Source organism: Lissotriton vulgaris, chromosome 8, assembly GCF_964263255.1.
Source record: "Lissotriton vulgaris chromosome 8, aLisVul1.2, whole genome shotgun sequence".
NCBI classification, from domain to species: Eukaryota; Metazoa; Chordata; class Amphibia; order Caudata; family Salamandridae; genus Lissotriton; species Lissotriton vulgaris.
Window position 1 is genome coordinate 1,117,886,440 of NC_141696.1, and position 17,185 is coordinate 1,117,903,624.

The 17,185-nt window shown below is 46.9% G+C and overlaps 1 protein-coding gene across 1 annotated transcript in view; it reads right to left on the reverse strand.

Moving 5' to 3' along the window:
• RNASEH2B (ribonuclease H2 subunit B) overlaps positions 1–17,185 on the reverse strand; it is a 243,868-nt gene that overhangs the window by 178,378 nt on the left and 48,305 nt on the right. The window contains exons 2-3 of the mRNA XM_086934946.1: positions 12,016–12,087; positions 4,783–4,890 (exon numbers count right to left, since the gene is read on the reverse strand). Of these exons, the coding sequence (XP_086791072.1) occupies positions 4,783–4,890; positions 12,016–12,087 (180 nt within the window). The remainder of the gene's footprint in view (positions 1–4,782; positions 4,891–12,015; positions 12,088–17,185) is intronic.

Sequence of the window (17,185 nt, forward strand, 5' to 3'; positions counted from 1 at the left end):
CACATTGGGTGAAATTAGGGGGGGGCGATTAAGCAAATGGCGCGGAACAAAACACCGGGGGTCGATGGGCTACCCATCAAATTTTATTCAGTGTACATTGATAGCTTGGCCCCACGTCTACTGGCCATGTTCCGGGAGGCGCAGAAGGCGGGGACGCTACCGTCAACCACCCGGGAGGCTATTATTATCCCACTGCTGAAACCTGGGAGGGACCCAACTGATAAGACGGAGTACCGCCCACATTCAATGTTGACCACTGATTATAAAATCCTGAGTAGGATCCTCGCGACCCGACTCCTCCCGCATATGATGCAGTTGATCCACCAGGATCAAGCGGGATTTATCCCAAACCGAAACACGTCCCTCGATGTGCGGCGAGTGCTTTGCATTTTGGGAGAGGATTACAGCTCAGCACCATTTGCAACAATCCTTTCGGTTGATATCGAGAAGGCCTTTGATAGTTTGGAATGGCAGTACTTATTTCCAGTTATGCGAGGGATGGGGTTGGGGGAAGACGTTCGTGAGATGGACGGAGATCCTGTATAGATCTACGACGGCCCGGATTCGAATAAGGGTGACGATCTCCTCTTCCTATTCGGTTGGGCGGGGTACGCGGCAGGGTTGTCTGCTATCTCCCCTGCTATTGGCATTAGTGATCGGGCCACTGCCAGCAAAAGCCAGGTTGGAGATATACTACACTGGACTAGAACTACGCAGGGACGTGCAGTATATATCACTTTATGCAGAGGACTTACTCATGTTCCTGGCCAATACGGGGGAGGCTCTGAGAGGGGCGACATCATTACTTCGAACATTTGGTGAGGCTTCGGGGCTCAGGTGAACTGGGAGAAGACTTGTTTATTTCCGGTGGATGTATCGATGCAGAGCCCCATCCTGGAAGAAGGTATACAATGGGAGTCAAACTGCCTACCCTACCTTGGCACTAACATCTATCATATGCAGGAGGACTTGCTGGAGGGTAACATAGGTAGAGCTATGAGAGGGATTAAGGGTAGCTTAATGTACTGGGTAACGCTGCCGTTATCAGTGGCGGGCGGGGTCGCACACCTGAAGATGGTGGCTTTGCCACGGTTGTTATACTACTTTAGGACGCTGCGCATCTGGATACCATGTTCCTTCTTCAAAACGCTCCGCTGGTTGGTAGGTGGGTCCACACACAAGAAGTCACGACTGCAGGACGCACCCGCCTAACAGTCCGTGTCCAAGGCGCCTACCTAATCCACACCCAATCCAGAGGGGTTATATATGTATTTTCGCCTAACAGCAATGTTTACAACGTTTCTTCCTCAATGATCAGAAGCAATACCAACGTCTATATCTTCGCATATCATATCTTGATTGATCAGCAAGAGTTTTAGGAACGTGTCCTGAACCATTCATCCTTTCATGGTCCAGAGCCCTGTCGGGTTGGAATTATCACCGACTGAGCGACCTTCGGATCCCTTCCAATCTTGTACAGCCCTGAAGAGTTGTAGGCAGACTGTGCCATACACGACGAAACACGTGTCGGCTGGTTCTTCATGTGTCTGAACATTAAAGACACCTCACACCAAGGACAAACCTGTTGTTATTATTCTTAATTAACACTACTGCAAATGTATTTTCCATGCCTTTGTCTCCCTTACTGCATTTGATTTATGTTTGAATTTCATTTAACCCATTTTAGAGTGTGCATGGGCTTTCGGTTTTTGTACTCTTACAGTGCCAATCGAGATTGTCACTCCACTGACGGGTTAAGGTTTTTTTCCCCTCGCCCTTTTGCACCTCACTCTTTTTCAAAGAATTCCTACTCCTTTGAGTATTAGCGTCACCGTAAGGCAGTGCGCCCCAGCCCTAGAATAAAACCTTTCTGGACCCTCACGGTTGTTATACTAACTTTAGGACGCTGCCGATCTGGATACGTGTTCCTTCTTCAAAACGCTCCGCTGGCTGGTAGGTGAATTCTTGTGGGGGAGTGGCAGACGGCAGGTCGTTCTGACCACAATGATGCGACCCCGAGCTAAGGGTGGTTGGGCGGTTCCAGACTTTGAATTATATTACTTGGCGGCTCAGTTACAATAGTTTACCCAGGCAGTGGCGCAGGAATGTAGAGGACCGGATGGCCCTGGGGAGGGTTCGATGGATTCCGCGTCATGTACTGTCCTTTATTGTGCTTCATCAAAGACTACGACTTGGGTTGTTAACTCACGAAGAGCAGAGGTTAAGGCTCTGCTGGAACAGGACCCAAAGTAGAGGGGGGATAACTCGACCCTATGCTCCGGAGATTCCTTTGGGTATGTGCACTGCTCTTCCACACGGGGGTGATTGGATGGCGTTGGCCGCATGGGGGGCGGGGGAGAACTGAGAGTGCAAGTCTTGGGCAACCTGTACGAGCATGGAGTGCTACTGTCCTACCAGGTGTTACAGGATAGGTACGGCCTTCCCAGGGGTGATTTTCAATTGCATTCAGCCCTCGTGTCTGCAGTCCAACGTCACTGGGGAGGGGGACTAGCGGAACCACAGATGTCACTGGTGTGCCAATATGTGGTGATGGCAGCGGGGACCTTTAAAGCTATAATATGTCTATACAGACGGATGGTCGAAGAGGGGATGCAACCCCTGAGCCACCTGCAACAGAAATGGGAGGCAGATCTCAGTAAAGAGACCCCCGAGACGACATGGGCTAAGGGAATTGAAAGAGCATGGAAGAGTACGAGCAATGCTAGGTTTCAGCTGATCCACTTCTACGTATTGCATAGAGCGTACCTAACACCGGCCAAGATAAACAGGTATTTTGGATTGAATACAGCCCAATGCCCACGTTGCAATTTGGTGGGGGTGGAGTTTCCCCACAGCATGTGGAGCTGCCCGCAACTGGGAACGTATTGGGAGGAAGTGGTAGATAGACTCTGCGAGGTTACAGACAGGCAGATAGAACCGGACATGGGTACGTGTATACTGCATTGGTTTACCCATAAGTCTAGGACAAACGTTTTTTTTGTACATTTTTGGATTTAGGGTTGTTGCTTGCTAAAAGAGAACTAATGATGTGTTGGAAATCTAGAAGAGGGCTCAGTGTCAGGCGCTGGAAAGCTGAATTACTTAAATGGGCAACTAGCGAGAGTATGGTCCGATTCCAGCAAGCTAAGAGGTCCAAAAACGACAGGGCACTGGAAACAGCAAAGGCATGGAAGGCATTGGTGGTGGCAGTGGAGGTGCCAGACACAGAGTCTGATGGAGGATCAGGATTGGAGGTGCTGATGGCTACACCCCGAGTAGGTGGGTCATGGTGGGTTCCTAACAGCCCCAGGTGACGTTGGCGGAATATTGGCAACCCGTTGGATCGGACTGATTAGTCAGGAGGCGGAAGAGCTGTAATAACAGTGATTACTATACAACTTGGATTGCTATATTAGTGTGCTATAGGAGGACACACCAGTGGCAAGGGTTAGGGAGGGGAACGGGGAAGAACTGGCTTATAATTATGTTATTGCCTTAATCGGTTAAACTATTGCACTATGTGTCAAGGGTGTGCGGAAGTAAATCCTGAAAGATATATTGGAGGACCCATGGCGCTCCGAAAGAGGAGGTGGATATGAAGGGGCTACTTGGAGGGATTAATGTATATATGTACGAAATGGTTTGATAACACACCAAACAACCATGTAATACTTGCACTGACTCGTAATATTGTAAAGTAAAATGCCAGATGTTTACGGTTGGGACAAAACTCAAAAACAGATTACAAAAAAAAATTAAGCATATTCCTTCACTTTAAATTCCTTCCATTTAAATAAATGGATGTATTTTTACTGTTCTGCATATGGCTCCATGTGTACAGAATACTGAGAGCAAGATGCTTCGTATTTTTAAATGGGATGCTTAAAAATGGGAGAAAATTTAAATGAAGAGTTTTATGGATTCCATATAAATGAAACGTTAACTCTTCCGTTGAATTTTCTCCCATTTCAAACTGTCGCCTTTACACACAGCAGGCCATCTTGCTTCCAGTGGCTGGTAGACATGGTGCCATATTCTAACTGAAAAATACAGACATTATTTTAAATGGGAGGAATTCAAAGTGTAGAATTTTTTTTCATATCATGAACATGTTTGCAGAACATTTTGGCGCACTTTGCATTTGCTCCCATTTTTTAAAAAAAAGGTTGCATGTTTTGAGTTATACACAACGATGTCACACATGACGAAAAGGTATGTTCTGTGCCACAAGTACATATGACACAAGCTCCCAGTCACCCGTACCCATATACCTCATTAATATGCACACTTGTTCATACATCCCCAAAGACCACGCTCTCACTGACTCACATGACAGACCTTTCATAGTGCCCCTCGTCAAAGTATTTTGTTCAAGCCATAGTATCTGGCTATATGGACATTAGGATTAAAGTCAATGAAGGTGGGCATGGGGAGGTCTGGGAACAATGCACGAGTGGTTTGGCCTTAAGTAGCTCACAATGATTTTCACTGATCAGAATTAGCTCTCACTTGAAGGTTGGAGACCTCTATTGTAGAGATACAGGGTGTGCGAGGCGTGAGTGTAGGATAGAACGAGAAAGAAATGTGTAACAGCACTGTGCTTTCAATAGGACTGAGGTTGACACAGTCACGTCACTAATGGAGTCAACGATGATATTATGAGTACAAGACATTATATACATATGTAACAAATGTCATATTAAAACTCAATAAAGAGCTATATAAAATAAAAGAAACCCTACTGGTGTAGACTTAAGAATTGAGAGTGCTACTGTTACTCACCATGCTGAACTGTTTGACCAATTAACCAGGAATGATATTCTTCATTAAATGCCTTCACTTCAAACAGCTGCTGTCCAGAGTCGGCGAACAAGAACAGAGCACCTTCACCTGTCCAGACAAATATGGTGTAACATAAGCTTCAAACCAACCGCATCCACATCATCTGATAAGAACTGAACATTTTGATAAGCAATCTAGTAATTCGGGTTTGAATGGGCACCCGACATGCTAAAAAGATAACTTCACACCAGCTAAACACAGCGAGGAAATAAACTAACAAGGTTTAATTTTCTTTTTAAATATATTTTTTAATTACAGTTTTATATAGCACAAACATCACCCGGGCACTAGATACATTACACAAGGACACGTTGATGTAATTTTTTTAAGCACGAGGAGATGAAGTGATTTGCCCAGAATCACAGGATGTTGAACAGACGCAGAGACTCGCACCTGGTTCTATATTTTCCAAGTCGGCAGCTATGGCTGTTACGCCACATCCTCTCCCCTCATTATCAAGGTTTAGGAATGGTTGCAATGGCCATAGGGTAGTCGTTCCATTTGCAAAGCCACAAACCTAGAACCAAAACTCTTATAAACCAGGTTTTGTCACAGTGCATCCCATCCGTGGATGGAGTTCATTCCTGCATGGAGACAAATATACTGCAATGCAGCTGTATAATATAAGGATGTGCCAAGGATCAACAGTACTACAGCGGAATACAGAGTATCACGTTTCAAGGGTGGATATGACCTACCCATGTGAATGTTCACAAACTTCAGTCAGGAATCTAACAAATCCTTAGTACTATGGCACATTTCTTTACAAACAAGATTCCCAGCCTCGCATCAAAGCTAGGAGCATTGCCCACCTATGCAATTTCGTTTCTCCCTTCAAATTGCTCAAGTGAAAGATCAGACTACTGCACAATATACACATGACTCGCAAGTACATTAGGTTTGGGCAAACCGGGCTATCTACTAGTCTGCTGGAATAAGTGTTTATTATCGGTCAGATCAGATTTGCTGCCATTGATCTTAAAGACCCAACACAAATGACCAATTGCACACACTTCGCATGCTCAGCAGAATCTTTAGATGGATTCCAACAAACATCGGCACCCAGGACCTCATCAACAGGATCTTGGACTACAGCAATGCCCTCTACGCCCATATCTGCACCCAGACTCATCCACAACGTCCCCAAATGAACAAACATTGCACCCCACCTGAGAGACCTCCATTTACTCCCCCATCCAGAAAAGATGCCATTTCAAGATCCTCACACATGCCTCCAAAGCCCTTTACGACCTAGGACCTGCCTAACTTAACCATCGACTGAATTTCCACCAACCCACTAGACACCTGTGCTCCTCTTCACTTGCCCTCGCATACACTCCCTACATTCGTCGTAGCCACAGCAGCTCCTTCTTCTACATCGCTGTCAAGACCTGGATCGACCGTCCCCTCCAGCTCCGTACAGACTCCTCCAGCTCTGTACAGACCCCACCACTGGCAGACTTCAGAAAGAGGCTCAAGACCTAGCTCTTGGACGGAGGCACAGCGCCCAAATATGGCTAGGGCGACAGTGTTGTGCTTTACAAATGCTATTTGATTGATCGAATTGCCAGCCGTTAAGGCTGGAAAAAGATGCACTCAGTATTGATTAATAGTGAGCTATATGTCATATTTAAAGGGTTTAAAGGGTTTAAACTGGACCCCAGTTACCAAGGGCCTGTCTTATTACAAAGGCCAGGGGTTTGATTGAAAATGCCAGAAAAGAGTAGAAAACGTATATAGTCCAGGCATCCATCCCTTTCTATACAAGCTTGCATTCATAACAAATACGCAGCAGGGCGCTTGCAATGTTTTTGACGATTGACACAAAATATCAACCAAATCCAGCTCTTCATAATTATCAAAATAAGAACTCCTGCGTCATCGAGTTGGAGGTTTTCTATGAAGAGGCCCCATGTTGTTTATCACCTAATGTGTAAACATTATACAAACAAGCATTTACAATGCAATGGTCTCGGCTTTATTAAAGTTAGAGCTATTGGCATTGCAAATGGCATTTTTTTCATTTTTCATTTTTTTAAAAACATAAATAAATGGTATTGTCATTTACAATGGCAATAGGTGAGCATTAGAGAGTATTAGCGGACACAGAGCCACACACACACACACACACACACACACACACACACACACACACACACACACACACACACACACACACACACACACACACACACACACACACACACACACACACACACACACAGCCACACACACACACAGAGCCACACAGGCAAAGCCACACACACACAAACAGAGCCACACACACAGACATAGCCACACACACACACACACAGACAGAGCCACACACACACAGAGCCACGCACACACACACACAGAGCCACACACACACATACACATAGAGCCACACACACAGAGCCACACACACACACACACACACACACACACACACACATAGAGCCACACACACACACACACACACACACATAGAGCCACACACACAGAGCCACACACACAGAGCCACACACACACAGACAGAGACACACACACACAGAGCCACACACATACACACAGAGCCACACACACACACATACACATAGAGCCACACACACACACACACACACATAGAGCCACACACACACACACACACATAGAGCCACACACACACACACACATAGAGCCACACACACACACACAGAGCCACACACACACACATACAGACAGAGCCACACACACACATACAGACAGAGCCACACACACACACACACACACACAGAGCCACACACACACACATACAGACAGAGCCACACACACACATACAGACAGAGCCACACACACACTGAGCCCCACACACACATACAGACTGAGCTACACACAGACAGAGCCACACACACACACAGACAGAGCCACACACACATACAGACAGAGCCACACACACATACAGACAGAGCCACACACACACACAGAGCCACACACACACACACAGAGCCACACACACACACAGAGCCACACACAGAGCCACACACACACAGAGCCACACACACACACAGAGCCACACACACACACATAGCCACACACACACAGAGCCACACACACAGAGCCACACACACACACACAGACAGAGCCACACACACACACACACACACATATAGAGCCACACACACACATACCGACAGAGCCACACACACACATACATACAGACAGAGCCACACACACACATACAGACAGAGCCACACACACACACACATAGAGCCACACACACACATACAGACAGAGCCACACACACACATACAGACAGAGCCACACACACACATACAGACAGAGCCACACACACACACATACAGACAGAGCCACACACACACATACAGACAGAGCCACACATACAGACAGAGCCACACACACACATACAGAGCCACACACACATGTACAGACAGAGCCACACACACACGTACAGACAGAGCCACACACACACGTACAGACAGAGCCACACACAGGCAGAGCCACACACACACATACAGACAGAGCCACACACACACATACAGACAGAGCCACACACAGGCAGAGCCACACACACACATACAGACAGAGCCACACACCCACATACAGACAGAGCCACACACCCACATACAGACAGAGCCACACACCCACATACAGACAGAGCCACACACACACATACAGAGCCACACACACATAGAGCCACACACACACACACATAGAGCCACACACACACACACATAGAGCCACACACACACACATAGAGCCACACACACACACACACACACAGCCACACACACACACACAGAGCCACACACACAGAGCTACACACACACACACAGAGCCACACACACACACACAGAGCCACACACACACAGAGCCACACACACACAGAGCGCCACACACACAGACAGAGCGCCACACACACAGACAGAGCGCCACACACACACAGACAGAGCGCCACACACACACAGACAGAGCGCCACACACACACAGACAGAGCGCCACACACACAGACAGAGCGCCACACACACAGACAGAGCGCCACACACACAGACAGAGCGCCACACACACAGACAGAGCGCCACACACACAGACAGAGCGCCACACACACAGACAGAGCGCCACACACACAGACAGAGCCACACACACACACAGACAGAGCCACACACACACACAGACAGAGCCACACACACACACACAGACAGAGCCACACACACACACACACACAGACAGAGCCACACACACACACAGACAGACCCACACACACACACAGACAGAGCCACACAGACAGAGCCACACACACACAGAGCCACACACACACACAGACAGAGCCACACACACACACAGACAGAGCCACACACACACACAGACAGAGCCACACACACACACAGACAGAGCGAGCCACACACACACACACAGACAGAGCGAGCCACACACACACACAGACAGAGCCACACACACACACACACACACAGACAGACACAGCCACACTCACACACACACAGACAGACAGAGCCACACTCACACACACACACACACAGACAGACGGAGCCACACACACAGAGCCACATACACAGAGCTCTCTGCCCAGTAACGCCCTAGGGAACAGAGGCACAAAAACCGGATCACAAGCAGGGCACAGAGGCACAACAAGCAAAGACGGGGCATGAGATCAAGCACAAGAAATGAGGGGGCAGCAAGCACAAGCAACGAGGGGGCAGGGAGGCAAAGAGGCACAAAAACCGGATCACAAGCAGGGCGGCACAGAGGCACAAAAACCTGATCACAAGCAGGGCACAGAGGCACAACAAGCACGAGGGGGCAGGAGAGTAAGCACAAGCAACGAGGGGGCAGGGGGGGCACAGAGGCCCAAAAACCGGATCACAAACAGGGCACAGAGGCCCAAAAACCGGATCACAAGCAGGGCACAGAGGCACAACAAGCAACGAGGGGGCAGGAGAGCAAGCACAAGCAATGAGGGGGCAGCAAGCACAAGCAACGAGGGGACAGGGGGGCACAGAGGCACAAAAACCGGATCACAAGCAGGGCACAGAGGCACAACAAGCAACGAGGGAGCAGGGGCAGGAGAGCAAGCACAAGCAACGAGGGGGCAGGGGGGCACAGAGGCACAAAAACCAGATTACAAGCAGGGCACAGAGCCACAACAAGCAACGAGGGGGCAGAGACAGGAGAGCAAGCACAAGCAACAAGGGGGCAGGGGGCAGGGGGGCACAGAGGCACAAAAACGGGATCACAAGCAGGGCAGGGCACAGAGGCACGAAAACCGGATCACAAGCAGGGCACAGAGGCACAACAAGCAACGAGGGGGCAGGGGCAGGAGAGCAAGCACAAGCAACGAGGGGTCAGCAAGCACAAGCAACGAGAATAACTGAATATATGCTAGAAATGTGACTATTCGTGGAATACCCACCATCATACTGCACTACCTTCATACAAGCATACATTACTCCACTGTCTCAAACCACATCTTAACCACAAACAAATGACTTACAGAGCAGCATTCACAACCCTCAGGCACTTCTGATGTACAGCAACAAAATCTACAGTGTGTTCCAATGGTGCTTTTTGAGGATCAGCTCTTGTAGCAACAAATCCCAGCTGCCATTGCCAAGCTATTAGGAACATCTTCCTGGGCTTAATTAATATAGGGCATCTTCATACATACCAGGGGATTTTCTTGTTTCAATATTGCCGGATTGCAGACAGACATAGTACATAATTAAAGTAATACCATACCATTATTGGACAGTCATTCATGCCCAACTTTAGTAAGTGCCATCCACAAAAGTGTAAACAGCAGTTACAAACTCAGGGCTTAAGGACCAAGCCCACTGAGTATAATTGCAAGTAGTTTCAATTCACTGTTTCTCAAACATTCTATTTGATTGCAAAACTAAGCGCATTCACCCTTAACAGTGATCAATAAAAATGAAAGTGTTGTGCATTAGATTATGAGCAAAAAATGTCATGACTGCCTCTTAGTTATGTTCCCCTGCCAAACCCCCATCTCTCTTTCTCTCAAAGACTTTCCCACAGGGTATTTGTGTGAGGTCTTACTTGCAATGATACAGAATTGGAAAGTCTGTTTGTAACAGCAAAATATCAGCAAATTTAGAATTTGGCTACTGGTTTGTGTTTTTTCTCCATTTTGTGTGGTGGGGATCACCAATGCAAGCTGCCAACACTTACCAGGATGCAGAACAATGCAGTATTTTACGAAAATGTAGGTATGCTAGAAGAAAGACTCTTCTTCTCAAGCAGTAATGCATAGCAAACAAAACGCCATCTGACTCGGACTTTTTCCTTTTTGCTGCCTCGCATTTTAACGAATGCTTTGAAAAAGCGGACTTTGCTGGGATTCACGTCGCTCTGCATTAGTTCCAATGGTGATTTAAGCTTTGCAGCAAGGTTTTGCGTTGCTCAGCTTTGGATTCCCTCAATCATTCAGAAGGGCTCTGAGTGGTTTTGTAGGGCCAAGTCACTTTGCCTGGATCTGATGGAACCTTCATTTAGGCATGGACAAGTGCGCTATGATGCCAGCATAGGGTCTAGTTCCTAGTGGGGAGAACTGGGGGATGAGGCTTCACTCAGCAGTAGGGCTCAGGCAGGTCCGGTTGGTACTGGTCAGTTGTAAGGCAACAGGTAATGCTGTTTCGGAACCTTGTCAATGTGAATATGCGGAGGAGTAGAATACCATCAAATAAAGTCAGATCCCGATCATTATGGTCTAACAAAAAGAAGAATTGTAGGAGTTGCCTTGATTTACTGTGTCAATGCTTGCATGTCCCTATGAAGGTAATAATGGGGGTGAGGGGGAATAACCTTGGTGCCCATGAATACACCGGATACACCAGTGAGAGGAGTAGTCTCCTACTCCTAAATGTATCCCCAGGAGCTGGGATATCACCATCACCTGTCAGTGGGCGGGCCACCTGCCACCATCCTAATCTCCTGTTCTTTCTTCCTGCCAGGCCAAAAACAGACAGAGGGTACAGCCATCAAATTGGTCCATGCAGGTGTTTGTGGAACAATGGCAGGGGTAGCACCATCTGACAAGCTGCACCACAGTCTACAGAAGTGCAAATTAAATAGTGACACCCACAAGAACTTGAAGGAACTCCAATGGAAAACGGATTTAAGTTAATGTTAAATGAGCTGACAGTATGTGAGACTTACCTGTGCAGGGATGCCGCAGTTTGGTAAACAGAGGTCCACCATCATGTTGTTCAGGAACATCTTTAAGAGACTCTGAAAGAGGCAAATTATGTCTGGTTAAACATTTTCTACCCCATCATGTTTAAGACTGAAATATTCTATAATAGCACATATTTATGGTTGCATATACTGGTGTACAGTTATAGAGCCAGGAGTAATATTGTATTAGAAATAAAACAATGTTGATGTAATTAGCAAAACACAAACCCAAGCCAAAATGGTTCATGTTATTTCAATGGCCAATTTTCAACATACAGCTCCCACCAAATAACACACGCATTGGCAAAGCAAATAAGTTTAACCTCTGAGAGATCTAGGTTTCTTTAAAATGTTGCACGATGCGAGCTGCTGTGCTACATAGCTTTAATAAAAGAAAAAATGTGATATGACATGGCCAGACTGCATCTTAGCGCTTTTTTGTTTTACTTAAAACTATGTACGTACAAACAAGTTAAAATTATTATTTTATCTATTCTTAATATGTAGTTTATATTCTTGAACAAATGTCCGTTGCAGTTATCAGCGAGTCAAGTGTAGCTAGCTGGAACACAGCACGGAGAGGCTGTGGCGGACTTTGGAGCTATGGGAACCAGGTTCGAGTCTCGGCGTTTGCTCAACATCCTGTGATTCTGGGCAGATCACCTAATCTCCCTGTGCCTGTAAAAATGGTGTCTTGTGTAATGTAACTTGCGCTCAAGTAAAGTACACCAAGTTCTTCCAGTGGACAAGCATTAAAGGCCCTACTAGCAGCGACAACGCAACAGAAGTTTGTCACCCGACTATATAACGCGTCTCAATCAGAGCAAAATGTAGCGATCAATAGATCATTAGCTAAATGAGAAAAGCTGTTAGAAGACAAGATAGAGGAGCAGGACTGGTAATATAGCTGCACACAACTACACCTACTGACAAACTGTAATCTACGGATTATACACTTTAAATTCCTTCATCAGTTTTATTACACCCCGTCCCAACTCCACAGGTATGGTCTAAGACCGCATGACCGATGTCCTAGGTGTAATGCCATGACTGCTGATTTTCTACACTTGGCGTGGACATGCCCCAAAATACACGAGTACTGGCAGGAAATTGTAGAGGCGTTAGCAGCAATGCTAGCGGAGCAGGTGCCGAAATGCCATTGGTATGCTTACTGGGAATTTATAAACTGACACCGACAAGACAACGGAAATTTCTGGCGGTGGTGCTATTGCTAGCAAAACGACGGGTAGCCATTAAATGGGGTAGTAAACGCCCCACCCCCCAGATTCAAGGATTGGCTCACGGACATGACATACTGCAGGGAAACTATGGAGACATACACAGAGGAACTGCCACGCTCGTCAAGACCCCGAGATTTTTGGGAGCCACTGAAACAATACCTCCTGACAGTACGTGAGGATAGTGACTAAATGTAAATTGGTGGGACTGTACAACTGTAGGTGAGACTCTGTTTTAACCCTTACTTCCTTTCGGAGTTAAGGAGATTTCATGAAACTTTATATTGCAATCTCATGTATTTAAGTATTGTAAAAAATGTTATGTCACACGATGAATTGTAGATCTGGGATGATAAAGAACTTTATTGTTGATCTATGTGGAGATGTACAATCTGGCGACAGCCTAGGATGCATCACACGAAAGCCATTTGTAAATGTACATTGAAAGTTCACGGAAGTCATGTGGTATACCTTGTAACAGAAAAACAGTCTAGAGTGTATGGCATACCTTGTTGATCAGACGTAATAAACAAATTTATAATCAAAGTTCTTCCAGTGGACTTTGCGCTATATAAAACAAGCTAAAACTAGCAATGGTGGGGAAGGGGCATGAAGTGCCTGGAGCAAGATGGTGGGAGGGGTTAGGCCAGCAATGAACTGGGACATCTACATGGCCCCACTTGCAGCCATTGTCAGAAGCCACGGACTCAACATTGTCCCCAACGCCACCGACATCCAGCTGATCCTCTCCCTCACAGACAAACCCACAGGCGCCAAGAGCAACTTCCACAACAAATTGAAGGCAGTCGCCACCTGGATGACGGACAGCTGCCTCAAGCTTAACTCAGACAAGACCAAAGTCCTCATCCTGGGATCCACCACCGCTGCCTGAAACGACTCCTGGTGGCCTGCTGTGCTCAGAATCCCCCTCACACCCAAGGAACATGCATGAAACCTCGGCATCATCCTGGACTACTTGCTTTCAATGACCCACCAAATCAACGCCGTTTCGTCTACTTGCTCCCACACGCTCCACCTGCTTTGTGAGATCTTAAAGTAGATTGCCATCGAGTCCAGGAAAAAGTCTGCAATGCGCTCGTCAGTAGCAGACTCATCTACGACAAAGCGCTCTATGCCGGTACCACCCATAAACTCCAAAAGAAACTGCAGAACATCCAGAACGCCTCCGCCAGACTCATCCTGAACATCCCACACCGCAGCCACATCACCGGCCAGGAGAGACCTGGCTACCTATCAACAAAATAATTACCTTCAAGCTGCTCATGCATGCCTGCAAAGCCCTCCACAATGCTGGACCTGCATATCTCACCCCCCCCACCTCTCCTTCTACACGGCCACCAGACATCTCCGCTCTACCAAAGTGACCCTGGCCACCATCCCACAGATCTACAAGACCACTGCTGGAGGAAGATCCTACTCATACCACGCCGCGGAGACCTGGAACTCCCTGCCTCTGCACCTCAGGTAATCACCAATGCTGCCACAATTAAGGAAGAACCTCAAGACCTAGATCTTCGACTACACCACAGATCCACATCTCCCCCAGCGCTTCAAGACTCTCAAGGGTGAGTAGTCACGCTTTATAATAATCCTGATTGATTGATTTATTGATTGAAGAGGCATGCAAGAAAGGAGTATGCAGCAACAGAAGTGAGGTGGTGGAAGGGACGGGCAAGTAACTAACAGAATACTGACTCTGGAAAGTAAAAATATGTAAATGAAATAGAGTATGTTACAAGTATGTGGTCAGTGGAAGCACACAGGCGGTCCGAAGCAGTACTTTGCTGAAGCTCCACAGCAAAGATGACACAAAGCCAAGCAGGAAGCTGAAGGCAGGAGGAAGCGATGACCAACAGGAAGAAATTAAATGAGTGACGTGGGAGCCAACCAATGGTAAGAAATGGGCAGGCTCCAAGCCCCTTTTAACATTTGTTTTTGTTACAAGAGATTTCACAAGCATGGTACAACCTACAAATGACTAGGAGGAAGAGTAAGTCACCAAGCTACGCTATGATACAGTAAATGTAAATGTACATGTATTTATATAGCGCAAATCACCGACCCGGTATCTAAGCGCTTGCTTAGGGAACCCGTCCTAGTATTCCCCGGTGAGATAACCCCGGCAGGGTATCCACAAGGTGAAAGCCAGGCATCCCGCCGCGAGGGGCCGTTGTGGAGATTAAGCAAGCTATTACCCAGAGTCGCAGAGTGTGAACCCATGAATCGAGTAGGCACCGGAGCGAGAATTGTCGAGTCCGTGGACATTTTAGGACTCAAGACCCCGCCGAGCCGGGAATTGAACCCTAGTCCCGGGCTGACCTCTGCTTCCAGGTCTGCCTCCTCTAACCAGTGAGCCACACTTCTCCACAGTGAACAAGGCACACAAAATGTATCTAAGTGCATGGATCAGGGCCCTGGGGATAACAACTATAGGTTGCATCCATGAGAAAGGGGTGTATTGAAAGCACAGCAATGTAAACTAACTTTCACCACACAACATACAGCCTGCTACTTCGAAGGCCTCACAACGCACACCATATGGAACAAAGATTCTGTTGCTGTCTGCTGGGGAGTGTTAGTGGACAAGGGCTGTAATGATATTCCAGCCACTTCTAAGGCACCCCTCTCCATCTCTCTGCCTCACTGCATCGCCTGAAAGAAAGCAAGAGGGGCAGCTATTCACTGCAGGCTCTGCAGCACCAAGCAGGACAGTACCCTCATCTTCCTCTCATGCCACTGCTCTTCCAGAGAGTTCTCCTCGGAAGAGTTCGAGACAGATGTCAGTGTGGCTGCATGAAGCCCCAGTTCCAACTGAGTGGTATGCTATCCATCCAACCCTTCTGTTCAGAACCACAGTCACCGTTTACGCTTCCACCACAAGATCATTTTGCTTCTCCAGATAGGCCATTACCGCAGGCTCCACACAGCAGTTTTTGCAACGTTTGACACCTAGCCTCGGTTTACTAGAACATGCTGATTTTCTACAGATGTGCACCATTCTTGACAGCTTTATCAAACAGCTTTTTTAAGAAAGCATCTATTAACAGGCAAGAAAGCATGCAGATAAAGATTGATGCTGTACCCTTCACACATTTGTTTCTGCTGCAGCGAGTATTAGTAATGCAATAAGAGTAGGAGAGAAACTTGCTCTATTGTGAAGAAGTTCGCATTGTGGAAGTAGATTATTAATATTCTACTGGTGCAGGGTCACCCTTTAGTCCATGGGTTCTTAACAAGTAAGGAGGAATTGACACTGGTGCGAAGTACAAACCATAGGTCATTTATTAGCATTCATGAATGGGGCATCATCTGACAAGCACCATAGAGGTACTCAAGAAGAAAGCACACCGAAGGATGGTTACATGGGTTTTTAAAGCAAAAGATCACAAACAAGGGACGCCCAGAGGTAAATAGAGCTTTAGGAAAAATACACAAGGGAGGTAACGGTAAGAATCGACAGCCTTGGTGCCTTGTGCAATTGTCAAGTCCTGAAGCTGTACAACAAGATAGGTTATCTGGGCTAACTTTACTTAAGGTTTTACCATTGTCTGAAAACCCTCGAGCAGACGCAAGCTGTTCTTTTACGCGGACTCTGCATGTTTACACAGCCTACAATGCCCTGATCTAGATTCTTTACTCATGTTTATACAGATGCGGTGTCAAGGATAGAGCCGGGCTGGAAGCAGGGCAGAGGTGAAAAATAGATGAGGCATAGCTCAATTAAAAAAAAGAGAGAATTAGATTTTACATTTTAACAGCATTCTTATTATAGACTGCCAGGAGCTACATTTCCACATGCGCCTGTGGCAGGATGCCTTTACAAGCACCCCAAACAGAGAATGTTATTGGTCTGCAGCAACACATTATTTGCCTTAACTGTTTGCAGATCGTGG